General features: G+C 40.0%; 1 protein-coding gene across 1 annotated transcript in view; it reads left to right on the top strand.

Moving 5' to 3' along the window:
* Nucleotides 1-14,168, top strand: part of IL17REL (interleukin 17 receptor E like) — a 47,411-nt gene extending 33,243 nt beyond the window's left edge. Inside the window, exons 10-17 of the mRNA XM_072868386.1 lie at nt 2,184-2,347; nt 4,707-4,754; nt 5,412-5,469; nt 5,801-5,946; nt 8,566-8,625; nt 9,674-9,731; nt 12,198-12,252; nt 13,222-14,168. Of these exons, the coding sequence (XP_072724487.1) occupies nt 2,184-2,347; nt 4,707-4,754; nt 5,412-5,469; nt 5,801-5,946; nt 8,566-8,625; nt 9,674-9,731; nt 12,198-12,252; nt 13,222-13,249 (617 nt within the window). The 3' untranslated portion in view covers nt 13,250-14,168. The remainder of the gene's footprint in view (nt 1-2,183; nt 2,348-4,706; nt 4,755-5,411; nt 5,470-5,800; nt 5,947-8,565; nt 8,626-9,673; nt 9,732-12,197; nt 12,253-13,221) is intronic.
* Nucleotides 14,169-27,784: the final 13,616 nt, after the last annotated feature.

The following is a 27,784-nucleotide window of genomic DNA, read 5'->3' as shown; positions in this document are numbered from 1 at the left end:
AAGAAGACAGTTAACTGCATATGGGAGTTCCCATACTTTATGAGAAATTATTCACACAAAGTGTTCTAGCAAAGTCAGAATTTGATCTGAGATGACAGCTGAAAAATAAATTGTTATATTACATAAGTCTTTAGTGAAACTTTTACCAGGCAGATAGAAAAAAGCATAGCCTGAAAAAGTGTTTTGTTGTGTTAAGTCCAACATAAGTACAACAATATTTTTTCCCCAGGCTATGCTAAGAAGCCCATTAAGGGATTTTAGTATTTGATTTAAAAGAAAAAAACCAAACCATGAGAGAGAATAAAAACACCAACCCATAACAGCACATCCAAACTCCATAAAACTGCATAGACATTCACTGCAATCCTTTCACATTCTTGCAGGGCCGATACATTTGTGTTAAAATGGAAGCAATTTCCTCTTTAGTTAGCCCAGCCTTCATTTCTGATTTATTTTATTGTGGCAGAATATAGTGTTTGTGACACTACAATTCCTTTGTAGCAATGGAGTGCAGTTTGACTAAATAAAAAGGGATTCTTTTTTCTCTGTTTATGCAATAGAGAGCACTTATAGGAATGTTCAAGCTCTGTCTGTAGCTATGTCTATGCCATGTAGTCAGATCTGGCTTTCAGGTCATCAAAACAAAGCCTGTTGGACATCTGCAGTATGAAGTCCTAACCTCTATTCTTAGTAGCTGTTCAGCCTGAAGCTGGGTGTCATCGAGCACAGGTTGTTTTCTTCCAGATTTTCTCCTATCTCTATCTATTTCCTGTGCTTGGAATGGTTATGCTTTGCAAGTGCAGGAAACTGGGCTCATGAATCCCATGATTCCTTCCTTCCTTCTGTATTTTGCTTCTTTTCCTTCCCCTCCTACTGCAGTCATTCTCCTCTCTGATGCCATTGAATCAGGACTATGGGGATAGCTGAAGCATAGGTTACAAAGCTTATTTAGTCAGAGAAAAGGCAGTATGTGCTTTGCACACTGAAGCTCCTGAAGCTTATTTCTGTCCATTTAGGAAGTTCCAATGTACAATTACAATTGAAAACTTAACTTATAGCTTTGATATTGATAAGGAAGTGAATATGGGAAATACTGTTTTACAGCTATACTTTTTGTTTACTCGACTATCCTTGCAGGAATCTCAAACAAATTTTTCAGACTCTAGCACCCAGCTATTTAAGTATATAAGGAGTTCCAGCTTTTAAGCCACATTGTTTTCATTTTAAATCTTTCTTTTTCCTAACTGACAGCTCTGTTTGCTGGAATATCTAAAGTAGATTGGTTCTTTTTTTGTCTCATTTATCATTGATGTAATAAAGTTGGGATTATAGATTTAGTTCTGTGGTAGGTGGTAATTAACAGTTGTGTATCAGAAAGAAGCTCCCCTGTGTAATGACTCTTTTGGGTTAATGTAACTAAGAGAAGAAAAAAAGAGGAGAAAACGATGTCTGTTGGTTACTAAACAGTGTAATTATATGAGACTGAAGATGAATGAGCATCTTTATTAGGACGTAAATAAGTAGATGCCACAAAGGAGTAAAAGAGAAGGAAACTCAGGTAATAAGTCAATGAGCAGGCCTGGAAACAAACCTGAGAAGTCTTAATTGTGGTGCTATTCTCTTAGCTGCTAGGATTACACTTATATTATATCTACATTATTACAGACTCCTATAACATTCAAAACATAGCTGTGAAAACTGTCATAACTGTTAGGACCCAGGACTTCGCAGTCAGGTTAAATATTTTCTAAACATTTGCTTCATAGTACATGTCCATTTATTAAAACCAGCATTTTTTTACAAGAATAAACATTTCCAGCAGTTTTTTAAAACAGAATAAAAATTTCCCCCGGTGACTGATGGGCAGAGAATGCACTTGCAGTGCAGCCTACTTAAGAGCTGAGGCGTCATTCCCTGGTGATGCCTATCTATCACCGTAGTGGGATACTGGTAAGACTAAGCTCTCAGGTTGAGTACCTCTGGTAAATGCCAACACTTTGGTGAGATGAATTCAAGTTTTACACTGTTACAATGTGAAACACTGCAGTTCTGATTGGTGAAAATGACAAGGAAATGGAAAAGAGATGCTTTTGGTTTTAAGCACATGTATAGGTACCAGATTTATTAACAATTTTGATTCATTTTTAGACATCTTGAATAATGTTTCCACTCTTTGTGCACAGAAACGAAAGTGCTATGGGATAATATTGTTTACAACCCAGCGACACAAACCCTAGCTTGGGAGCCAGCCTGTCCTGTGCTTGTCATGGTTAACCTATGCAGGTTAATGAAGTCTAACGACCAATGTGAAGATATACAAAACTCTTCCAGAAATTCTCCTGAGAAAGTAAGAGCTATGCAGATTTATTCAAACCGTGAGATTGAAGGCCATGGCCAAAGGCATGTGAAGAGCTAAACTTTGGAATAAGAGCAGTTGCAAATTCCTCTCTTCTCTGATACTTAAAACTACTCATAATCACAGTCTGTTCTTGTACACTAACCACATGATTTATTCAAATACCTCCTATTGACTGACTCACTATTAAGAAATAAAAAGTGGAGATGACTGTGAAGCTAGTAATGTTTGCTAAATTTTTTTGTGTAAATAGGGTCTGCTTTTCATTTATAGTAAAGGCATGATTCATCTGCCCTGACTTTGCTGTCTAAAAGATAGGTGTTCAAGTCTACGCTATTTGTCTCAGATTCCCTTTAAAGTAAGTAAATGAAACAGACATATTGAGAACAACTCTTTCATCTGAAGACAGGCATATAAGAAAGGTCGGAAGGATTTCTCTCTGAAGGTACCTCTTTCTTTTCACTGACTATGATAAGAGTCTATTGTCATTAGATCACATCTGGATGTTTAACATTTAGACACCTAAAATGTAAGTGAGATGAAGCTAAATCTCTTTAAATCTTACTGGAAACATAATGGTACCTTGGTAGGGCATGATTGTTTTATACTCTATTCAGATCTCTCTGAAGTGCCTTCCTCAAACTGGTCCAAAGTCTTGAAATCGTGGGTGTAGAAATATAGATTTCCTCAATTCTTCCAGCACTTACGTTCTAAAGTTGAAAAGAATTTTCATTGCATGTATCTTGAACTGCTTAATACTTCAATCTAAGTCTCATGATGCTGAATGCACTGGACTTATGAGGTTGGTTAGAATTCTGGTTTTCATCTTGAAAAGTAGGTTTCAGGCTTTCCTGATTGTGGAGAGAAGCCAGTAAACTTGGGGTAACAACTGAAAAGGCAAATAAAATCAAATACAAATTCTTAATTTTTGAAACTTTATGAGTATTATTCTGATGACATGATTTGGTGGGGGGGGGCTGACTCAAGACTGTTGAGCGCTTTTTTGATTAGGAACTCCTGGCCAAGTGTTTAGCGGTTGTTCAGATTCACCGTTTTATGGGTTTCAACAAAGCTTTGATCTTGCAAAAACAAATATATTTACTTTTACACATGCGAGTGGTCCCTATGGGATTCATCATCTGCTGACAACAAGTACAGCTCATTGCTTGCAGGAAAGACAAAGAAAAGAAAAAAAAAAACAGAAAGAAAAAAAAAGAAAGAAGCCTAAAATGAGGTTTGGCTGGTAATGGTCATATCTATTACCCAGAACACAATCCAAGATTAGTTTATTACAGATGATGAATGTTTTCCTGTATTTATTAATATTCATGGACAGGATGAATTTTCTCTTTTTTCTAATTCATCCTAAACAGTTTGATATTGAATTTCTTCTATTTCTTGTACTGTAACCCTGAAGAACATCTCTATAGTGTGCTGGAGACTACTGCAGAGATTCCTCACATAGTGCCAGCTCCCCCAGTAAATCCACACAATGCCACACACTCTAATACCATGCACATGTACCGACTTAGGCCCAAAAGCTACATAACTCTTCTCTCTAATTAGGGTGGGGCTTTCTCTGTCGATGGCAATGCTGCCTCCATATCTGAGTGGACTGTTACAGAACTATCTTCTGTGACCCTGTTGTAGACATACCTGAGGACATCCATTATGTTCTTCTCAAAAAAGTTACAGGAAAGAGGTGCTACTTTGGTCACGATGCCATGTGTTGTGTGTAGGGTCCATTGTGCTCAGTCACTTGAGCAACAGTGTTTATTTAAGTAAGATCACTTACACGGGTAGTAATTGTTTGTATGAGACAAGGCTTTTTATGCTGAAGCCCTTGGCGGATAAACAGTTGTTAATCAAGAAAGCAGCATTTTGTAGGTCACTTCAGTGGATGTCTAAAATTCAGTCTACATTTAAGTCTTTTCTGGAACAGGGATATGGAAAATTGAAAAATTTCTGAACTGAAGGCAGAACAACACTTTTGGGTGTATGTTTAAATGTTCTGCTGAGTTGTTGATGAGTGGTAAATAAGGGACTGAAACAAGATGACTGTGTAATCAGAATTTTGCACACAAGCCACCATAGAATCAATTAATTTAGCTCTAATGGGTCAGACTGACTATAAAAATTCTACATTACAGATAAAAAAAAGCAAATTATTCAGTAATCCAAAGTAGCAGTTGTTTCTATACTTACTATTTTATGTGATTAACTTCCTAGGATGTTTATAAAGTAAACAAACCAGTTCCTTTCTCAGTAATCAAACCATGAAAATTTTGGGTAATTGATTTTGTGAAATTAGTTAATGAAACTAGCTAATGCTGAGTGCTCTCTTTTCAAGCAGGTTAAATATTCTCGTGTGGACACTCACCCGAGACTCTGCATGAAGGTAAAGGGATTTCTTTGTAAAACACCTATTAACTGCCCTCTTTCTGTCAGCTCTAAAAAAATGAGTCACTAATGTTCTTTAGGATCAATATGTTGTTTCATAGCTCTGATGAATGGAAAGTATGAATGAAGGAAATCTGAAAGATTAGATTAAAAGGAGGTTCTTTGGAAGTGCAGCAGCAATGATAGGAAACAGGTCAGATTGTGCCTTCCGTTTTCTCTGCTTAAGAAAAGCAGGGAAAAATGTTTTAGGTCAATGCAAACTCTGAAGCATGCACTAAACTTAATGTATAAAGTTTTCCGTATTAAATATTTGGTAATAAAAATGATCGATACACTACATTTACTGGAGTACCTTTTTAAAATTCTAGTTGAGAAAAGAATGCCACGTAAGGTTAATATAGGCATATTATTGTTTTCTTTTAGATTACTTTTAAGTCAGTGGAACTACATGTTTCTGTAAAATCAGCATGTGCATAAATATCTGAAGAATTGAGGGACCTAATTTAAATCAAGGGTTGGAAGATACCATAGACCAGGAAAGCTGTGAATTCACTTTCTGCAACTCTCTGGAATGCACTGGTCATCTCTAGTTGAATCTGTAGCCACAGATTGAAATGGAAAAATCAGTTTTCCTAACAAATTTCTCTGCTTTCAGTTTACAACCAAGCAAGGCTCTTGGGTTAAATGTCCATTTGCTCATGGAGAATTTCCAGGTAAATATATTTTTTAAATTACATAATATGAAATTGTGAAAAATCAGTCACTAGATATGAGCCTTCCTCCAGTAAGCAAGTGAGATATATTCACATCACTGTAGCTTGTAAATTATGGCAAAGAGATTTGTCAGCTTCCTACTTCTATGTATTCCCAGTAGGTTAAGTGTTTATCGGTGCAAAAAGTAACTTGTGGGAACCAAAATAATTACTTGTATATCATTTGGTGGCACTTAACTAATTAAAAAGACATTTATTTTAAGTATAACTATTTAGAATATAATACATGGTCCTTGTACATCTAAAAGTAAGTCTTTCCCCCTAATATCAGCTTGGAAAATGAGAACTGCTGCAGCTGCAGAACAAATACAAGTTTTCTTCACATCCCAAACCAAGGCACAGTTCTCAGTGCTTGTGTGTAACAGGACGCAGCTGGCCTCATGTGAATCTGTTGGGATGCACCATTCAGTCTCTGTGGTTTGTATATATTATTTCTTAAACATTGTAAGACTTTTAATCATATCTAACTGCATTCATTTATTATTCTATTCATCACTCTGCTTGAAAGCATTAATAAACCCACGCATGTACATATTGGAACAATTACTGGAACATTTTTAAAGCATGTAGTTCTAATTCTGATCTCACACTGAAGCAAGAAATAAATAAGGATCCTGAAGTCAAATGAGTCACATCAAAGGAAGTGACTCTTGAGTGGAACCTTAATATTCTTTTAATAATTTTTGTAGTGTAGTATTTCTATTATGTATATAGCAGATGTAGTGTTAGTATTCATATATGGGTCACTAATACAGCTGACCTGGCAAATCTTACATCATGAAATGTAAGACTTGAGGCATAAATCCATGATGATCTTAAGCCACGCTAAATCTCACAGCTGCCAAAACAAACTCAACACACAAAAAAGGTAAGTTTTCAGCCAAATTAGCTTTCTGAGCTGGCTGACTGTGTGACTACACAACTGCTTCTTCCAGCAAAGCGGGGGAGAGAGGGAAAAGATTATGGGAGAATGAGATTTCTGTTTCAGGCAGCAGCTAGTCATGAAATAGGAGCCTCATTCCTCTCTTGCAACTAAGCCTGTATTTTTCAGTGAAGCACTGTGGCTTGCCCTTGCCCTTCAACCCTGCCTACCAGAGTTACCTTGTTGGCTTGACCTGTGATCTGCTGAGAGGTACAGCTGGAAAGTGGGGTCAAAGAGCAGAAGAGTGGCCATAGCATTATTTTTCAAATAGGGTAATATTAGCAGGATAGGTCCTAGGAGATACTAGGACCACCATGCTGAAAGGCATCCTGCTGGTTCAGCAGCCAGCTCCTCGGTAGTCTTATGTCCACCCCTAAATGTGTGCTCCTGCTGTCTGCTCCACTAAGCAGGTATATGAAATGTCATATGATGGATTTTGAGACAGCTGAGAAGTCCAGATGTTGTGATTTCTACTGTTATTCCTGACTGTGCCCACTGACTTCACTCTGCTGTAGGGGGATGTGCTTTAGAAGACACAAGCATGCTGTAGCTCCTACACCTGTCCTCTTTTTAGGATATATTCCAGCTGTACTTCTTTCTTTGCCACTGTATGCGGGTAAATGCTGCGACTGTGACTTTTTCAAGTACCTCTGATACTTTCAGTGTACAGGTTGCACATACCAGGGGGTAGCTGACAAGCAGGCAGCTATGAATAAGGACATCTTAAACTCAAAGGGGTGGACACCAAAAGCTGAATTTATTTTCCAGTGAATCATTTTAGGTCTTTATTACACCTCTGGTGCTGAATGTAACAGAGCAGCTGTTCAAAGCAGAGTTTCCCAACTCAGCTTTGCTGCTCAAGCTGAGGACATGCTTAAGTGGAACATGATAACTGCTCCTGCAGGAGATCCCAGAACTGAATAATCATGGGGAAAGGCCTGGGAAAAAACAGCTATCCTGATTAGGATACACCTTGTGTGATTAACACAGACCACAGAGGGCATTGGTGGTGCTATCAAGAGTCTGTCCTAATGGGGCAAGGTATCTGGGGAAATGCTGTATTACCGGCAGAGATGGAGATCTGTATGGTAGAAGAGTTGTCAGGCACCATGTTCAGTGAACACTTACAGTGGCACTTCCCTTCAACTGGCTTATTTCACAAGAAATCTGTGGAGTTTAGACTTTCTGGTTTTAAAGGTTCCCTGTGTGAATTGCTAAGTGAGAAGAGTAATGGTGGAGCACCAATAAAGCACAGCTAGGTATTGAAGTGTGTGTTTCACAAAGGGCACCGATGCATTTGAAAATGCTGTTTTCTTCCCTGCAGTACAAAGCTGTTATGTCCCCTGCTACTGTGACAGAATGGGAGCCCACATAAATTACATACAGTTCCTGTCTCAACACCATGAGCAATATACACAAAGTTTTCAGCAAGACTTAGCTCTGTGTTCCCAGAAACCAAGGTTCATTCTCCACCTAGTAATCCCTGTTCAGTCATGCTCGAAAAAGAACATAGTCCCCTAATTTGCCCCAAATTATTTTAGGAGTTTGCCACACTAAAAGCAAACTCATGCCATGTAGGATTCATAGCTTTTAGTGAAGTAACTAACATTATTTTGAGGACAAACAATAAACAATCAAATGTTAAGTGTCAGAACAGTCATTTAGGACAATTTTACCCTAAGGCTGAACTTGTTCTCAGCATACAATGTGATGGGAAATCCAAAAGAAATGTAAAGAAAGGGTCATTCCTTCAACTCATGTACACCAGGGAAAAGAAGTGAAGATGCTCATTGGCTAACATGGTGCGAGCAGCCACGGTGGGGAGGGTGTCCTGCCTTATGATGCTTCATAAAATGCAGGAATATTAGCCCTCTTCCTGTGCTGCCCAAACTGTGCTTTGCAAAACTACACTAGCTGCTTATGGTCATTGAGATCCGGGCATATCGCTGAAAATAAATAACCTTCCACAATGAATATATACTTTATTAGTTTTCTGACACAGTAGAACATGTAGCATTACTGGCAAACAAACCAAAGAGCTGGAGAGACACAATACGTTTTCATTGTTCCAGGGTATGGAAAATAATAGTTTTCAATTTTTTTCTTTTCATTAGGGAGATCCTGTATCAATCACTATGTCACGGGAAATCTGTGGGTCAACAATTTGCATTCAGGTATGTGTCTTGATTTTGCCAGGTAATCTGTACAAAATAAACAAATCATCAAAAAAAAAAAAAAAAAAAAAAGAAACCCAGCAGGCACTCTCGCTGTTTTCTCCTCCCAGCCAAATCTGATTACTGTGCAAGTGGAGTTGGCAAAGAGCATTATTTATAGCTTGTCGTGCTGCCACCACCTCTTGTTGCGATGACATTAATTAACAGAGAAGTTGCTCTCCATGATCTTGCTCCTTTGTGAGTGGCAGATAAAAGGATATCATGAGGAAATTGCTAATCCTGTCTTTATATGTTCCTTTGTAATAAAAAGTTCCAAGGTATCAAAAGATCCAAGTAAATCACAGATGAATTTTTTAAAAATTGACATTAACTAGAAAAGGTTAGGCATATAGCAAACAGCACAGTAAATGCATAGTATGCTAGAATTAGCACTCCTGAAAGCAGAGCTGAGCAAATTATTTCTGACATTTTTGCACACTATTTCCATAGCTGAACTTCATTAAGGCAACATTAATAGACAATGAGCATGAAGCTGATAGGTTTATTCCTCTCTGGAGTTAATGTTCTCAGCAGACACCAGGACAAGAGAGACTGACAGCCGGAGCTCTGAGGCTCCAGAAGCTGCCCTGGACGACCCTTGTCAGCTTCACTTTCTGCTGCTAGGAAGAAAGGGGCAAGATGAAAGTGAGATTGACAAGAGTCTTCTGGGTAATGAGACTTGTTCTTTCTCTAGTGAAAAATCAGATTTGGTGGTAAAATTGATGTTTTCCTGCATAAATCGTTTATTTTGTAAACAAGACATTATCTGTCAGAATACAGTTCTTCCCCCCCAAAAAAAATCTGATTAGCTTTATCATTTAGAAACCTAAAAGTGATTGCAACTCACTAAATACACTAGACCAGCACTCTCCATATGCATTTATTTAAAACCGGATTTAAAAATATAGTCACTTGAGTAAACTAATAAAGCAATCTCATTTTGTCAACACAAGTGTTTAGTAACAGTTCTGCTGAAAGGGGAATAAGCCTCAATTCTTTCTTTTAAAAGGGCTGGAGGACAGATGTAGATTATTCGGTTCCACTGCAGATCTGTGATATCCACTGTGGTAAGTATGAATGACAACAAAGGAAGAATTAGGTCTTGACTGTATAGAAGAGAGCATCTCAGGTGAAGTGTGTTTTCATTGGGAAACTGAGGTGGGATTCACCTGACTGAATGTAGGTGTCTGCATGTGAGCTAGATATGCTCAGCTTCCTTTATAGACAATGGACTCATATACCTCAACTAGCTTTTAATTAGCTACTGCAAGGGCAACTTGTGTGGCTGTCGGTTTTCTCTGCTTCCTGGGTGAATTTTCCATCCTGTGCCAAGTTCTGCATGCTATACCTATATTTACCTTGCTGTTGGTACATGAGGTAACTAGTTAAAAACAGTCCTTGGCAAGTAGGCACACAGTGCTGTCATTGTAGTGATTGTAGCACAGCCCTACTGTTAATTCCCCACCTCTGCAAATGGGACAGTAGTATTTCCCTCCACTGCAGAAGTATGGTGAGGATATTATTATGATTTGAGGTACACTCAGATATGCTTATGGACTCAGAATATTCTGAAATCTCCAAGCCCTGAAAGTAAGGCGTTGTAGAAGTTAGTGAGTTCAGAGTGAACTAAGGCTGTGGGGTTTATGGTGAAGAGCACAGGAGTGGATTGACTAGTTTAGAACTAAAAAGTCTAAAAGGAGTCAAGCTGAGAGAACAGTCAATGTGAGCATTGCCAAAAACACCTCCCCTAACCCACCCTAACAAACAACCTCCCCTCCCAGTTCATTGTAAACATACTGATTCCTATGACAGAGTTTCTCTGTTTAAAAATACCTGTCAGTTAACTATAGCTTCAGATTTGGAAGCCTGATACTAAAAAGGAGTGGGCTTGAATTTGTAGTCTGAATGTAGATCTCTCTGCAAGCACTTGCATAATGCTAGTTCAGGTTTCTTCTCCACTTAAAAACTCATAACAAGCCCACTCAAGGTGAATCAATTAAATAGAATGTTGTGATTCATGTAGTCTGGATGCATTTTCCTTATTCATATTTTCCTTTTAATAAATGTGAAGGGTATGATGAAAGCATGTGAAATAATGAAAAGCTCTAGAGATTGCAGTCTGGGAATTTCCCTCTGCCTTATAGTAGGAGAGAATGGGTCTGTGTATTAAATGAAAATGGTGGAACACTGAAAACTGAGTAAAGAACTTTTTGGGTACAGGATTTGATTTAAACGTGGAACTTTTTGTCACAAGTTTTTGTTCTGATCAAGGATTTGTGGAGATTCAGAAAAAAAATCTGAGAAACTGTGTGCATATCAAGAATACCAGAACTGTAATATGTGATCACTACGTTTGTTGTATAGAGAATATTAACCTCATGCTTCATGGATTCTGCCATACTTTATATTTTTGGGATAATACGGTCCACATTAGCAGGTGGATAATTCCATCTCTGCTTGCTGACCAGGAGGGGGTTCCCAAAACCTCCCTCTGAGGCAGATGGTACAGGTCAGTGTCAGAGATGGGACACTGAACTAGGTGGGTTCAACTAATGGCTGTAATTGCTGTGTTCTTAATGACTTGTCAGGAGCCGTCAACTGCTTGTCATGTGTAAGATTTTTAATGTAACAGTAATAGCGTTACTACTAAGGACTTCTGTATTCTTAAATGCTCATTTTCTATAACAAAGATATTTTCTCAAGCACGAGCTTCTCCAAATCAGGAGATGATGAAAGTTTCCTAAAGACAATGTCATCGAGAGTGATAATTCTTACACTTGGATGCTGTTGTGTTTGAACCTAAGATGTTAAGAAAAAAAATCCACATAAAGCTGAAGGAAGTATTAAACCTAATATTTGTCCATAATTTGTGACAATTTGGATTATACAAAATGTCAGACTAAATGAGAAATAATCTTATAATGGCATAGTGAAAGTAGTGAAAATATTTACTGCATACATCTTTGTAAAATAGAAATTTACATTAAGTATCACTGTTAAAGATACCAAACAGTGTCAGTGTGTCTGAAAGAGCCATGATGTTATTAACATGTATTTTGTTATTTAAAACCAAGATTCCAGTTATTACGATATCTACTTCAAAAAAAATCAGTGTAGCTAACCATCATGAAGGCTACTCTCTTTCCAGCTGCAAGAAGAGTTTTCTGGCATGTAGAATGCATTATACCGCAATGCATTGCATTTTTCTATCAGTAGCTGTGCTTTGGAATTAGAATGGCTTAGCCTTATTTGCTCTACAGAGGATGGAAATGGGAAAATCCTTATTTTTTTGCATTTAATAGCATTGACCTAGAGACAAAACTTGGTGTTCTTTTTAAATTTTATTTTTCCTTTGGCCACTTTTCTGGATTCCGTTTAATATAGCCAAACATTTTGAGACATTATTTCACCTATTAAAAAAGAAACTTATCTATTCTGAATGCAACAATAACCCAAATCAGTTAATTTGAGAATAAATATGTGAACCATAATGAAAACAAAATGGCAACCTATATTTGAACTTGTTTCTTCAGATTTTCGTGGTCAGACATATGGTGATGGAAACCCAGCAAAGGCCATGACCCACAGGTATCCATCCAATGTATAGTTTAAAACATCTTTGAGAGTTGATAGAGTTGTTAATCCTGAAAACATATCATTGGCCTCCCTAAAGAACAGGAGCAATGTCTGAGTGAATTGTGTACTAGCCAGCAGGAATATCAGGTTCCTCTCTCTCCCCTTTCCTCGTCCCCACTGAGGACTCCTCTTGCTCTCTCTCTATTGCATCACAGTGCAGTCTGACATCAGAAGTAACTGCCTTGCTGCCAAAGAAGGACAAAGGGAGACGAATAACCAGTGGAAGTGAGAATTTTGTAAAGTAACAAGAAAACCTTCAAGAGCCCTGGAACAATCTCAGATTCGCTGAGCATGACATTCACATTATTAGCACCTGGCCCCTGCTTTCTCCCTGACATTTGCAGGCAGATCAGTCCCCTCTGTGCTCTCACGCATTAGACGTGTCTGCTCAGCTGTTCCAGTGCTTCTTTTCATTCCCACAGCCCTTTGCAAAACACCTGTTCCTAGGTTGTAAACCAATCAGTAATTAATGCAGCCCATGGATGTATGATTTGGTAGACCCTGAGCTCTTAAAAAAGCTCTTCCTTTAAGGATACCCTTTCAGAGGCAACCTAGAATAGTGGGAGCAACCTAGAACTCTGGAGAGAGTAGAGATGCTCTGAAAAGCCCTTGTTCAAAGATGGGAAAAATATGCAGCCTTGCAGAATTTATACAAGTCATGTGGTTGAGAAGGGGCTACCATCTTTGCTTTGAGGCAGTCTTTGGCTTTTCCCCTTGTCAGAAGATACCATTCAAAATAAAGTATCTTGGTTTTGTTCATTTGTTCATGTGAGTGCTGTTTGGACTGTGACAGTCAAGTCCACAAGCTGTAGACAAATGGTCAGATTTGTTATGTAACTCCAACTCTATATGAATGCAATGAACTCTCTCACACAGAGAGAAAAAAAGCCAATCTTCTTTCCTCTTCTGTTTTTCCCCTAGAGTGAAGAGTGTGCATTCCTTGCATTGAATTTAACAACACATTTTCAAGGTCCTTAGTATCTTCTCAACATCAAGCTGTATTTTGGTGTAACTTCTAAATCTTGTCTAACTGGTAATCTCTCATGTTAGTAGTTTCTGCTAATTACTGTGAGATTATTCTTATGAGTGAAGAATTTAGCAAGTTAAGCCTATTCTAACATGTCCAAAAGAAGCTGGATTATGATTTCTCAGTTCCCAGTATTTCAAAACAAAAAATGTCTTAGATCACTTAGAGAATTAGGTTCACATTTTCCTTCTAAATTAATATTTTATATACAATATGCTATAAATTACTACTTTCATAGTACCTTGTGTGCCTATAGAACAAATATTTCAGATTTTCTTACTTGTAACCTTCGTTTTTAAACCATAAGCAAAAGTTTTTGAGACATGAAGAATGGAGGAAGTTTTCTCAGCTTTGTTACATTATCCTTCTTTGTAATTTCCTTTGTTTTCTGATGCCATTCTGATGATCTTACCGTGACAGACCATAATCCTTAAATATATCTAACAACTGCTTTCAGTGTTTGCATTTGTATTTGACTTGGAGATAACTTTCCTATGTGTCTGAGGAGGTACAAGTCTTTGGTTTGATAGCTATTTAAAACTGTCATGTGGAAATCCAGCCTAGAAGGAAACAGTTTAGTGGAAATAATTGAAGTATTTTTTTTCCATTATATCAGTATTTATACTCGATTGTTGAGAATAATATTACACACTGTACTGATTATCAAACATTTGGCCTTTATTTCATGGGATACTCCTGTCAAACACCTTACTTCCTGTTGTGTAACAAGGAAATAAATTTGACTAAAAGATGATTAATAGCAAATCCTAAAACCATGTGGAATTGCTCATGTGGGATCAGCAATATGGGTGGGGACTTAGGGTCTGGAACAAGAAGTTGATAAATAAAAAAATATTTTCCATCTGCATGTGTTTTTTTTGTTTCAAGACTTTCAAAGAGCAATTTACAGGAGACAAATATGGTGTAAGAGACATATCTGCTGTGTTGAAACACAAGATTTTTGAGGTGCCCTGAAGAAGACAAATTCTGCTTGGCTCCTTTGATATCAAAGCTTCATTGTGCAGACTGCACATCTATTAGACATATTCTTATTCCAAGCAGTGCTAAGCTCCAAAAGCGGAGGCGGCAAGGCAGCTTTCCTAAAGCATTTAGTTACTTGCTTTGGCTGAAATAGAAGCACTGATCTATTCAGACATCTGCTTTTCCTTTAATACCCTCCAGACTGCAGCCAGAAACAAGACATTCAGCCATTCAATTGAGAGAGCATCATAACATTACTCTCTTCACTTTCCTCCAGTGGAAATGTCTTTTCTGTAGGAAAGGTTGATTTGTACCATGTGCTTTTTATTGCAGCAAAGTCTTAAGATCAACTTTTTGAATATGTCCTCAGACTGAAAATGAATATACGGGTGTGGCAGGATCTGAAAACTTAAGTGTAGCTAAGACAAAACGCCACCTCCAATGACAAGTTCATATGAGTTCCTGAAGCAACAATAACTGTACTGAAGCTGGATGCTTTCAATGAAAAGATGCTGTTTCAGCTGCACAGACGCTAAATCTCTTGCAGTGTATCTTCTCTTGTTGGCTGCAGCAATGGAAATACCAAAGAGAATGTGACCAGCCATGGTCCTGATCACTTTGGTGCTGTTTTACAGGAAAGCTTCAATGCTGAACATAGCAGATGTCACTTAAATTAACTCTGAAAGTAAAGTATCCATTCAAAGGTAGTAGTCTAGGCTCCCATGATGGCCACTGCAGAGAGACAGGTACTTCCCAAGCATACTTCATTCTGCTCGGATACTTGTTTTAGAGGGAGCCTAGACAATTTAGCCTAAATGCTTAGCATTAAGACATTCCTGCTTATGGCAATGTTTGCAAATAATCCCTAATAGTATTTCCATACTTTGGCTCAGGTCTGCCTGTTTGCATTTGTGTAGTGAGAAAATTGCTGGTAGCTTTTCTGATTGACTCCCAAGCTGATCTTTGAGAGTCCTGTTTCTAATACACTACTTCAGGTAAACATTGTCTCTTCTGATTACAAAGTTCGTGCTCCACTTGAGACCAGCTCTTCCCACTCTCTCAAATAGCAACTGGACCACCCTATACATGTAACGCACTGGAAGGAGTTCCCCTCAGATGGTGACTTGTCTAGAGAAGTTAGAGTTCTGCATTACTAACCTACCAGACACTACTGTCCTTGAGACAGTACAGCTGCAAAAATAAAGTTTTTTTTCCTTTTTCACAAGGTATTTTAAACATTGGTAGGTCAATCCTGAAAGAGGAAGGTATGAGAATCTTTCCCAGCTCTAAAAGTATTCATTTCACTCTGATGACCACTGAAATATTTTCTTTTTCTCACCCAAATGATGCAATAGTTTTGCAATATCGACCAATGCACAAGTAAACGTGCTGTAATAACAGTCAAATGCAAAAATCCCCTATGTGATAGCCTATAGACTTTGCTAATTCTGTAGAGCCTCCATTCTTTTGTTGAAGGAAATTCCCTTCTTGCTTATTGTGGGCCCAGTCCAATCACCCTCTTTTGAGACAACCTACGGTTATTCTGTTTTTATTTCATACGTACATTCTTACTATTATCACAGAGCATCAATGTCCCAATTCTTCCCAGATATTAGCATATATCAGAATATCATTGAGGTATAGCAAAAGCACTGATAGATGCTTTGCAGTAATCTCTTCAAAAGACTTTCAGTTGTGTCTAGTACATTGCACAAACCTGAAACTAACATTTAAAGGTACCACATAAATTAAAGCAGTTTTCCTCCACTTATTTAGGCACTTATTTTCACTTGCCACACCCACACTGGGTCTGGTGTGGGAAACCAGACTGATGCTGCTGCAGTATTTTGGATGTCTTTATTTGCAGTAGTGGATACATTTCCTTGATAGCAAGTGATAGTTGAGTGGCATGCTTGAATTGCCACATTCTAATGAGTAGCTGTGTATTCACTAACAGCCACAGCAGATCTAGTCCAGTGCTCTGCAGGCTGTGTTCCTGACCCATCTCTTTTCTGGACTTCTGATGAACTACTTCAGAGAAATAAATGGGAAGAGAAATAATGACTACTTTTGTAGGGTTAGTTTACTGCTGATTTCACTTCCTGAACTACAAAGTCAGGCATGTGTGAGCCAGCAGAAGGGAAGCAGCCCAGCTATAGGGGAGTGGAAACAGTGCTGCTCCTGTTAGTTCCTTAGATAGCAGATTGACTGAACTGTAATGTAACACTGCAACCTGTGCTTAGCAAACAGAAGAAAATGTATTTGCTTCAATTTACTGTGAAAAGTTGCAATGAGTAAATTCCCCTTGCTCATGTCCTGTAACAGCTGGCCTTAAAAAATGGTGACTTTATCTTATATCTCATATCCCCTGTAAGATTTTTATTGTACACAGAAATATCTTTCCTGGACTAAGAAAACAGTTTCTCTCTTATTCAGAACGCTCTGTAGTGCAAACATGTAATGCTACTGTGTTTAGTGCAGTACTGGAACAAGTCCAGTAGCAATGGTGGGAGCTATTATTCCCATCCCTCTTCTGGTTTTCTACCTCTCCAAGACATTGTCAATATCACTGACTCACATTTTGCAGGAATAGGCCCTTTTATGTGGCACTAAGTGCCATTTTTTAAAAACTTTAACTAAATGTGCAAGGGTCAGTTCCTGTGTTGGATTCACAAGAACTCTAGAAATTATGATTTCCTAGGAACCATCAGTGTCAAGACAGATCTCATCTACTGTTCATCTTACTAAATGACTCCTTAATATATAGCTGATACAATAAAAACAGGACAGCTTCTCTACTGGAAAGCAGATGATAATTTCTCTAGACTGCATCTTTCAACAGGTGGAATTTGTAAGATATGTTTCCTGCCATTGACTACATGCTGACTAATGACACCTAAACCACCCTCTTCTAAAGCTGTGTAAGTTCCTATCTAACTTCTAAAGGTCCAATTTTCAAAATCAGCTTGGGATGAGATCATGTTCCACATTGCTGTCTCCACATGAGTGCTGTAAGGTTTTGGACCTTTTCATGCAGTAGCCAATATAATAAAAAAAGTCTTTCCTTTGAGCCAATAGCCACTATTCTCACATATTTCGCAGCTTCTAGTACATGCTCCGTGGCTGAATACCCACTCCAGAGGTTTGCAAGCTTTGCTCTCACAGCTTATATGCATTCTGAAGCTGGGTTTGTGCTCGGCCAACAGTTTTTGCATGACAGGTTTTCTGATGGGATGTGTCTGGAAGAAGAAAGGATGCAAGGCAAAAGAAGGCCCAGAGACAGGATGACTAGATAAAAGACGGGGAGAATGTACTTTGAGCAATCTATGGGCACAGGCAGGGAGAAGCACTCAGCAGGAAACACTGTATATGAAGCCTGCAGAAGGAAGCCCATAAAGGGTGAAGGATGAAGTGGACATGCAGAAGTGGAGGCAGGGATGCCTGGAGGTGGGGCAGGGGAGATGGACTAGAGGGGACAAAGAGTGTGAGGCAGGAGCGGGAAGGAGGAGGTGAAGCCAGCCAGCCCAGGTGTGATTCACATTGCTGGCTCAGATCTACTCCTCACTCAGAACCTCCAGGTAAAATGGGAATGCGAGTGGAGAGGAACCAGGCATGTACTGCTCTACATGCAGTGCATACATTTGCCCTACCTGGTTGCTTATTACTTTCATCCCTGCCCTATGCTATCTTGTCCCCTCCTTCATGCAGCACAGCGTCATGGTGAGTGGGAGACAAACAGACCCAGAACCTCCTTGTCTGACAGTGAGTCCTCTTCAGTGTGCCTGAAGAGGCTTCTTACCCATAGGACTTCCCACTTTGTTGGGTCCTCAGCAAGTCATCTTATGCCTCAGCTTCTAAATCCAGAGCATGAGTTTGAAAGGGTGTGGAAACAGCCTGTCATTTTTTTTCTTGTTCAATAATAACAGTCCTAACAGTGGGGAGAGAAAGCAAAGGTGTGATTCAAATGAGCGGAGAAACACTGAGTCACACAACAGCCATATACGTTTAATAGTCCCTTCATGACCATTTTCCACCTTAAAAGTACTGGCACTTGACAGGGCTATTTCTTTCATTTTTTTGCATTACTGTCAGTTTCCCTTTATTTGGAGAAGTAGAACTTTCACTTTCTCTGGTTACTTAATATTATTATGAATCTCTTCCTCTTGCAGTGTTGGGCTTCTGTGGCAGTCTGCTTCCACTCTGGTGGCTCTTCCTCTTCTGCTCTCAATTCACATTCTTTGGGAAATCCAGAATCTCTTCCTACATCTGTAGTTTCTACTCATTGATTTTTTTACCTGCAAGACCCTGGCCAGCTGAGTGCCTTCATATTTGGCTGTTGCCAGCTCACCCTGGAAGACATGGTTCACTGTATGTCTGCAGATACCAATATCATAATAACCCTTAAATGTTCTGCTGGTTCCATTGATGTGTCCTTTTATCTACCCAGTTTCTTAATCTGTGCCCTAACCAGGTTACACTGATGAACCTTGCAGCCATGAGTGTCTGAATATCTCAGAATATTTCTAGACCATGCAAGCTTTTTCTGCCTGTGCTCTAAGACGGTGTGTATCTGAGTCCTGGAAGTCAACTGCAGTTGTGTGGGAATATGCCTAAACTAACAACGTTTACTGAAAGGCAGGATAGATCATTTTGACCACAGCACTAATGTGGTTCCCAGACTGAGGATAACTTGCTCTGGCCAAGTCAGAGCACAGACAGCAATCTGGTATCTGTCCTCACCTTGCTATAGAAACAAAACTTCAGTCTTTTTCCTGGATATATGTTCTGTAGTGTTATTTGAGCTGTGTTTCCCAAATTTGCTCTTTCTGTCTTGGCTTATTTAAGGTATGAGACTGAGCCGAGCCAAATGATCTACCTCATTTGGGCTCCCTTTCTTCAGAGACTGTGGGGTTTTTTTATGATTCAAACTGAGGCATCCTTCCTATGTTCCTTTAAGTTTCTGTGAGTTAATGATGAGCAGAAAACTGTCATCAATATCTAGCCTGACTCAGCTCCTTTGGCCTGTTTTCAGGCAGCTGACTTCCATGGTGTTTTGTGACCCTCAAGTTTCTTTCTAGAGGCACATTTCTAGCTCTTTAAGGGTGTGTTACAGATCACCTTTATTTCTAAGCTCCAAGGTGATCAGACTTCATCTGCTTCTACTGCCAGGAGAATATTCACCAAATAGCTAGTTGTTGCTGGCCAGCTCACCAGACGTCATCCTCACTTTCAAAAAGAAGTGGTGCAACAGGGCTTCCCAGTCTGTCAGTAAAAACTGCAGTCAAATCCAGCCAACATTTTTCTTCTGCTTGTCCTTCATTATGTCTTTCAACTGTTGCTGCAAAACCTTCAGATGCTGTCTTAGTGCATTGCTTTTTCATTTTGTTTGCTAATTTTCATTCCTGGGAGCTGCCCCACTGCAGCTCCATCTGGCCTCCACATGAAGATGAGCTCACAAGTTCTTGAATTGGATACCTTGGGGGGATTTAGGCCTTTGTGGCATGCCCAAAGTTCAACAAAGGCTAGGGGCAAATCAAGAACCTATGCCTTCACAGCTGAAGTAACACAGGCATGTGTTACTTCCTCGCTGACAAGAAATCTTCTGTCTTCTGTGAGCAGAGCTCTTGGAGTTCAGAGTGAGAGCTTTGTTCCTCTGCCTTTCTCTAGTCCAGAAATGGCTTTGGAGATCTGTTCTTGCATAAATGGAATTATTAATGAGTTTATCTCTGTCTCTTTTGTCCTCCTATTTTTCCTTGTGTCCCATGAGGTGGAATGCCTTGAGGAGGCAGCGCTTTCAATCACAGCCAGCTGGAACTAACTTAAACGAATACTTTGGAGAGACAAACACCAACAAGATGCTGAGGTAAATGTGTTCCAGTTGCTACAAAGCTCTTATCAGGCACTTAAAAGTGATACAGGGCCAACTTTCAGGAAACTGGATCTGAAGGGGCATTGTGAAATGACCCTCGGTCTTTGGGGAATAAAAAGCTCTCTGATATTTTTGTTATTTTCTTTGTCTAAGAAATAATTTGTAGTCCCTAGGGTGAAACTTTATTGTTCCAGTTTACTTCAGGGTTCTGATCATCCACATTACATATATATTAGTTCACTCCAGGGTTTTCATTTGGAACAAACCAACTTTTCCCATCTGAGACAAAGCATGGGCACAGCTTAGGCTCCAGGGTATTTACCCTCCCTTTGGGGGGTGTGGATATAGCCAGTCTGCTCTTCAAAGAGCCCTGGAACAGTATATATATACAACCTAGTCTGCACAAGTTGATATTGCAGACTAAGATTTACTCCATGGAAAAGATCACAAAGATAATGTAAATGTACTTGTGAGGGCTGTTTATCACTTGTCATTATCTGCCTGGTGCAGAGACATTGGTCATCATGGAAAATAGCTGTACAAAAATTGCTGCCGTTGTGTCACTGCCTCAGATGAAAGAGGACTCTCTGATTCCTTAATGGGTGCTCTACTGTACTCCAGCTTAGCAATGCTCTGTCATAATTATGAGAGAAAAGTAGTGACTGTGTTTGAAGAATGTAAGCCACCATCTATGTTTCTTGTATTTTATAAGACTCAAAGACTACAGGGTAATTTGGTTTAGATTTTCACAAGGTTTCATTCTCTTTCTCCATTAAATACTCCAATATTTTGGTGCCAGCTCACAGAAATGAAGAACCATTGCATCAAGTCTTTCCTGGAGATAGGTTTGGGTAGACTCAGCATACAGGGTAGCAGCATTCTCTTATCTATATTTTAAGGTCTGTAAAGACACTGCTTTTAAATGTAATAGGCAATTTTATGGAATTCTGAAAAACTCCAGCAAAGTGTGAGGGGCACCTAAAGAATGTTCTTTGCAATATAGTTCACAACCACAATTCCCATCCCACGTCTAATCTGACAGTTGTGAATTTTTGTGAAGGTTGTGTGTATGTTCATGTGTGTGAAGTGTGAGACAAAGGGAGACAAAGAATGAACTTAATTGCGAGAAACTTTCTCTTGCATATTATCTGCCCTGTGAACCACTGCTTGACAGCAACAATTGCTGTGCCTGCCAGAAACCACATCGTTCACTGCTCACTTAGTATTGTCACGAAGAAAACAGACTTCGTCCCACCCAAGGAAAGTACGCCTCTGATCTGTAAGTCATCTGTAGTAATTAGTAGTAAATCCCAGTCAAATATAGATTCCACTTGACTTTTGTGCTACTTTTTGCTTGGCAATATAAGCAAACTACTGAGTTTCATTTCCCAGAAGCACAAAAGCTCTTAATTCTCCTGTGAAGTCCAGTGATTCATTTCCAGGTAAGTGGAAAGCAAGTTTTTAGACTATGAGACATACGGAACAGCTTTTGAAATGTGGGTAATTATAGGTTTTGTCCAGAGAGTACAAAAGAGATGTATGGTATAGAAGCATGAGAAATTAAAGTCTTTTTCTCACTAGGAAAATTATGATGGGCTCGGATCAGGACATTATAAGATTCCATGCTTGTGCTGCCATCCTTGCTAGTTCCCCTAAAGGCTTGACTTTAGGTGCCCATCGATATAAGTCAGGGCAGGATGCAGTCCTGATATTTTGTGGGGGTAGCTACTTTTTCACAGTTGCCAGAACTGTGTCCTGTGACAACTTCCTTCAGCCATGTTGTGTCACATGATGAGACAAGCCCCTTCCCTTTATGCCATCTCCAAATCAAGTCCATCCTGGGGGAGGATTGTGGGGCTGGAGCTAGAGACACACATTCCCTTTTTGCCATACAACACTGCATTTTCTCACCTGTTCTTGGAGCCCAGCTGGTTGGCATCTGGGAAACTGGGGCTGAGGAGCTGGAAGAAGCAAAAAGTACTGTCTGGGTGTGGGATAATTGCTGAGGTGACTTAGAAATTAGAACTTATATTCACACTTTTAGGTAAGGCACAGCATTGAAGAAGCTCCCCAGGTGGAATGTGGCTGACATGTAAGGAATCCATTCCATGGGAGTTCCCTCGGCCTGCAACCTTAGATGTTGGTAACGCCAGGGGAACTTGGTGTGCTGACTCTAAGAGGTGCTGCCCAGAGGGTGGAGCGGTGTGGTGATGCTGCGGCCAGGCTCTGCAATACTATGGGAACTTAAAGGTGTCATGGAACTGATAAGCTGCATATTTACTACCCTGGGCCAACAGCCTGTGATGTTTTTGACAAAATGCTGTCCTTTTGGTGAACTTTGCTCATTATAACAACATTATAATAGCAAAACACACCTCCATCCCAAAAGCTACCCGCCTCCAAGGTGCGACCACCCCTCACTGAGCTTGCGCTCTGAATTTTCCTAGCTTATACCTTTAAAAGCGAAGCAAGAAAACTTTACACCAATCCTAAACAAAGGTATGTATGACTAGAGTCACTCAAGCTCCACCTGAAAGGTGAAAAATAGTATAAAATAGCTTAAGAGAGAGAGAATGTTAGGGAAGACACCATCGTGTACCACTCTGACGTTTGGGATCAGTCGACAGGCTGAGCCTCTCTTCCCCCCCATCGGGACGCCTTTGGGTAAGAGTCGAACACTTGGTTATATCAAGTGCCTCCGCGGAAAACTTAGAAATCTCTATATATAGAGTCGCTTTATTATCTTTTAACGTGTTTGCGTCCAGCCGTGTTACTCATATTCTTGATATATGCGTTGTGTCCAGCCGTGTTATATACATGTTTGTGTCCGGCCATGTTATTCATACTCATATTCTTGGTATTTGCATGTGCTTTGCAGACAGTGAATTTATCACCAGTAATCCAAAGAATCTGTGTGTCTGTTGCTCTAATAAACTGCACTCTTCACTGCTCTGGCCATGATAGTTCCTTCAATACGACCAGACTGGGGGGTGTAAAAATTAATGCTGTCGCCTTAGCGAAAGCCCTGAACTAATAAGTGGCTATACACACAGTCCTTAGAAAATAAACTGTTGACCAAGTCTCAGACTAAGACTGGACCTAGCCACTCCTAGACTCCTCTCTGAGGAGGAGTTTAGAAAGCAAGGGGGTCCTGTCTGAACCTCGTGACTCAACGGGAGGGTTCCCCCCCCAGCCACTCCTCAGACTCCTATTTGTATGCGACAGTAACTCTTAACGCAACACTGGGGAATGTAGGGAATCACAGACAGGGGTAGGAAACATTACATCTTTTCTCCTGTAAATCCCATCCTTCCTTACCTGCTGCAGAGCACTCCAAGAACAATCTTGATGAGTTAGCCAGGATTTCAATGCACACTGTCAGCAGAGCTTCTCTGCACCACTACATTTTTCGCATTTCTATCCAGTCACTTCAGGCTTCCCTGACTTTGTAATAAGGACATATAAGAGTTTGTACTGAGTCAAATCAAAGGTTCATCTAACTTGTACTCTGTCTTCAACAGGTACGTCTCCAGATAGCCAGGACAAGCATAGGGTGATATTCCCCAACCTCAACACCCATGTCTTAAGAACTTGAAGAATGAAATTTTTTTTGTGTTTAGTATCTCTGGAAGGGTTTTTCTTATAGGAATTTGCCTAAGTCGTTTTTTGAACTAATGTAAACTTCTCAAATTTTCTATTTCTTTTGGCAAGGGACTCCATGGTTTAAGCAGGTGATGTGTGAAGTATCTGTCTTTGCTTTAAACCTGTCACCAGCCACTATGCCATCCACCTAGCTCTATCTGTCCTCTAGCACTTGTTTCATAAGGGAAAATGAACAGTTTATCTGTACTTATTTTCTCACACTCCTTATGCTTTATCGATCTCTATGTTATCCCCTCCTGATCTTTTTGTCATTCTGAAGAATTCAGGTCTATTTAATCGGTCTTTATATGGAAATCACTTGAACTCTATACAGTTGTCGTGGTTTAAACCCAGCCAGCAACTCAGCCCCGCACAGCTTCTCACTCACTCCCCCCCGGTGGGATGGGGGAGAGAATCAGAAGAGTAAAAGTGAGAAAATTCATGGATTGAGATAGACAGTTTAATAGGTAAAGCAAAAGCCGCGCACGCAAGCAAAGCAAAACAAGGAACTCATTCACTACTTCCCATGGGCAGGCAGGTGTTCAGCTATCCCCAGGAAAGCAGGGCTCCATCATGCGTACGGTTACTTGGGAAGACAAACGCCATCACTCTGAACATTTCCCCCTTCCTCCTCCTTCTTCCCCAGCTTTATATGCTGAGCATGATGTCATATGGTATGGAATGTCCCTTTGGTCAGTTGGGGTCAGCTGTCCCAGCTGTGTCCCCTCCCAACTTCTTGTGCACCCCCAGCCTCCTCGCTGGTGGGGTGGGGTGAGAAGCAGAAAAGGCCTTGACTCTGTGTAAGCACTGCTCAGCAATAACTAAAACATCCCTGTATTATCAACACTGTTTCCAGCATAAATCCAAAACATAGCCCCATACTAGCTACTATGAAGAAAATTAACTCTATCCCAGCCAAAACCAGCATAACAGTATTCAAAATATGAGTGCTTCATGAACTTATACAGTGGCATAGTGATGTTCTGTCCTGTTCTCTGTTCCCTACGTAATAAAGCTGACAACTACATGCCTGTTTTTAACCAGTACTACTAAGTACTGAACTGTTGACAACATGGAACTGTGAGAAATCCAAGATCTCATTCCCTAGTGCTTATGGCTAAATCAGAGTTTAGCACTATATTACAAAAAAACGCATCTTTATTCTCTGTGCAGACCCTGCTTCTTATAGACTGGACAGAAGAGAGAGGCTTTGTTATTACTTCTTTAACTAAGCAAAATCAGAAGGAAAACAAAGACAACTGCTGGCACTTCCCATGTATTGGACAGTTTTTGGTAACACTTCCATGCATGTTAATATGCCTCTGTGCCAATCTGCAGGGAAGACCCAGCCAGAGGATGTTCAGTCTGTACCTGGATCTTTGTATGGTAAGTAAGTTGTCATATATGGTGGCACCCATGCACTGTTATAACTCTGTGCTCTTTATATAGTCAGGTATTAAGGGAAAACGGTCCTGATCCTCCAGTCCAAATCACTTCTATCTCGAGGAGGCTGTATGTGACTATATCATACACGGACTATAATAATTTTCTGCAAGACAGGTAGCTTTAGAAAAGTTTTGCAACCTACTCATTATGGTAGCTTTTGTTTTCATGAGTCTACTGAGTTAGTGTAAGCCAGGACAGGATACATTCTGCATGTAGTTAAGGTTTCATGGTAGAGGCGCTGACGGTGGTGTAGCGTCAATGGTGTTTTCTGTAGCTGTGAAGTTAGGATTGTTTTTTCCCACACACATCACTTTATTTATCAGCATTGAATATCACCTACCATTTTATCACCAGCTGCTCACTGTTGTGAAACCCATTTGCAATTTGTCATATTCAGCTTGAATACCTTAGGATCATCAGCAAATGGTTTATATCAGTATCTAAATAATTTACAATCATGTGGAACAGTTGAGAAACCAACATGTGCTCCCTCTACAACAGGAAAAATTTACATCAATATTTCTTCTTAAATTGCTGGATACCTTTTCCATTCCCTATCCTTGTTTCAGCTGGGATAGAGTTAATTTTCTTCCTAGTAGCTGGTATAGTGCTGTGTTTTGGATTCAGTATGAGAATAATGTTGATAACACACTGATGTTTTAGTTGTTGCTAAGTAATGTTTACACTGGTCAAGGACTTTTCAGCTTCCCATGCTCTGCCAGGTGCACAAGAAGCTGGGAGGGGGCACAGCCAGGACAGTTGATCCAAACTGGCCAAAGGGATATTCCATACCATATGACAGTATGGAATGCTCAGTATATAAACTGGGGGGACTTGGCTGGGGAGCAGTGATTGCTGCTCAGGGACGGGCTGGCCATTGGTCAGCGAGTGGTGAGCAATTGCATTGTGCATCACTTGTTTTGTACATCATTTTATTATTATTATTATTATTATTATTATTATTATTATTATTATTATATTTTTTTTCTCTTCCTCTGCTGTCCTATTAAACTTTCTTTATCTCAACCCACAGGTTTTACTTTTTTTTTCTGATTCTCTCCCCCATGCCACCGGGGAGGGGAGGGTGAGTGAACGGCTGTGTGGTGTTTAGTTGCCAACTGGGGTTAAACCACGACATGCCCTCTTTCTCATCCTCAGTTTTTTGTCACTAGAAGACACCATTGTCTTCAGATAGATTGCTTAATAGCACAGCTGGGGCCAAAAATGAAAACTGCAGAATGGAATTGCACTGACTTGCAATTAGCCAGGGAGTGCTCCAAAGGGAAGTGCTCTGCAATGAATAATATATCTCCCTATATTTATTTCTTAATTTATGCAAAGTACTGTTTGCTTTGGATTAGTCATTCTCCTTCACCTTCTCAGCTGTGATTTTTATCAAGCGTTTCTTAACAGCTGCGTAGGTTTAGCATTTATTTGATTAATTGTGAAAAACTGAACACAGCGTTCAAACCGTAATGACTGGTAAGGAAAGAATAGACTACCTGTTTGGCCTAGGTTCAAGTCTTGCTGCATTTGGGAGTCTGATATGGGGAATTTCAACCTGTGTGGAAATGTACTTCCAGAATTGCATTGTTCCTCTGAAACTGCGTAGCGAAATTCTCCATGCAATATCCAGGACACTTAGTTATCTGCTTGTTTGTTCATTCATTTCTTTATTCATTCCTTGACATCTGTCAGTCTCTTTGATTTTCAAGATAGACCCTTTGGAAAACTCTTTGGACACCATTGCTCTATGTGTTTTCAAGGCCCAGTGGGACTCCTCAGCAGCAACTCAGCCTCTCTTTCCTCTTAAAAGTGACACAGAGAAGAAGAAACAGAGGCCTTCCCTCTCTTGGTGCACTTGAGTACTGAAGGTTATGGTATGATGGTTTGGAAGTTAGCTTATCCAGTAGTTTATTCAGTAGGATGTGAAGCCAGGTGATTGCTAACCCCATGTGTGTCCGAGCTCTGGTATTGACTTTTTGTACTGCCCCATCTCCAGAATTTGGGAATTGCACAAAACACCTTTTGGGTCTGACAGAAAATAGGATAGGGAAGAGGGACTCCCATCCACCTATGCAATAATAAATGCAAAGCAGGGGCTTGAGGTAGTGAGGAGAACAAACAAGGCTGGAAATTCCCTCTGGGGACTGATGAGACTGAACCTCAACACAAACTTGTTACGATCAACACCCCAACACTGATGTGTTTCTGAGCTGCCTTTGCCTGACGTCTCAGCAACTCATGGGAAGGAACGGGAGTCTCTCTGCCAGAGCCCAAGAGCTGGCCCCTGTATACATGGCTGCGCTGTGGGGCCTGTAAAGGCAGGACTGCAGCTTTGGTGGGAGTGACTCTTGGGCAGGTGGGGAGTGCAATGTTTTTGCTGAGCGTGCTGAAAACAGACTGCAAAACCTGGGGCCTGGGCCAGCTTGCAGACCGGGAGAACCTACTGTGTGCCAGGAAAACATCTCCGAAGCATTTATTTGGAAAAGAGGATAGATAATAGGTACATGAAATGC

Source organism: Ciconia boyciana, chromosome 1 (genome assembly GCF_034638445.1).
Source record: "Ciconia boyciana chromosome 1, ASM3463844v1, whole genome shotgun sequence".
NCBI lineage: Eukaryota > Metazoa > Chordata > Aves > Ciconiiformes > Ciconiidae > Ciconia > Ciconia boyciana.
The sequence above is the reverse complement of the archived record's forward strand: the minus strand, read 5'-3'. Positions and strand labels throughout refer to the sequence as shown.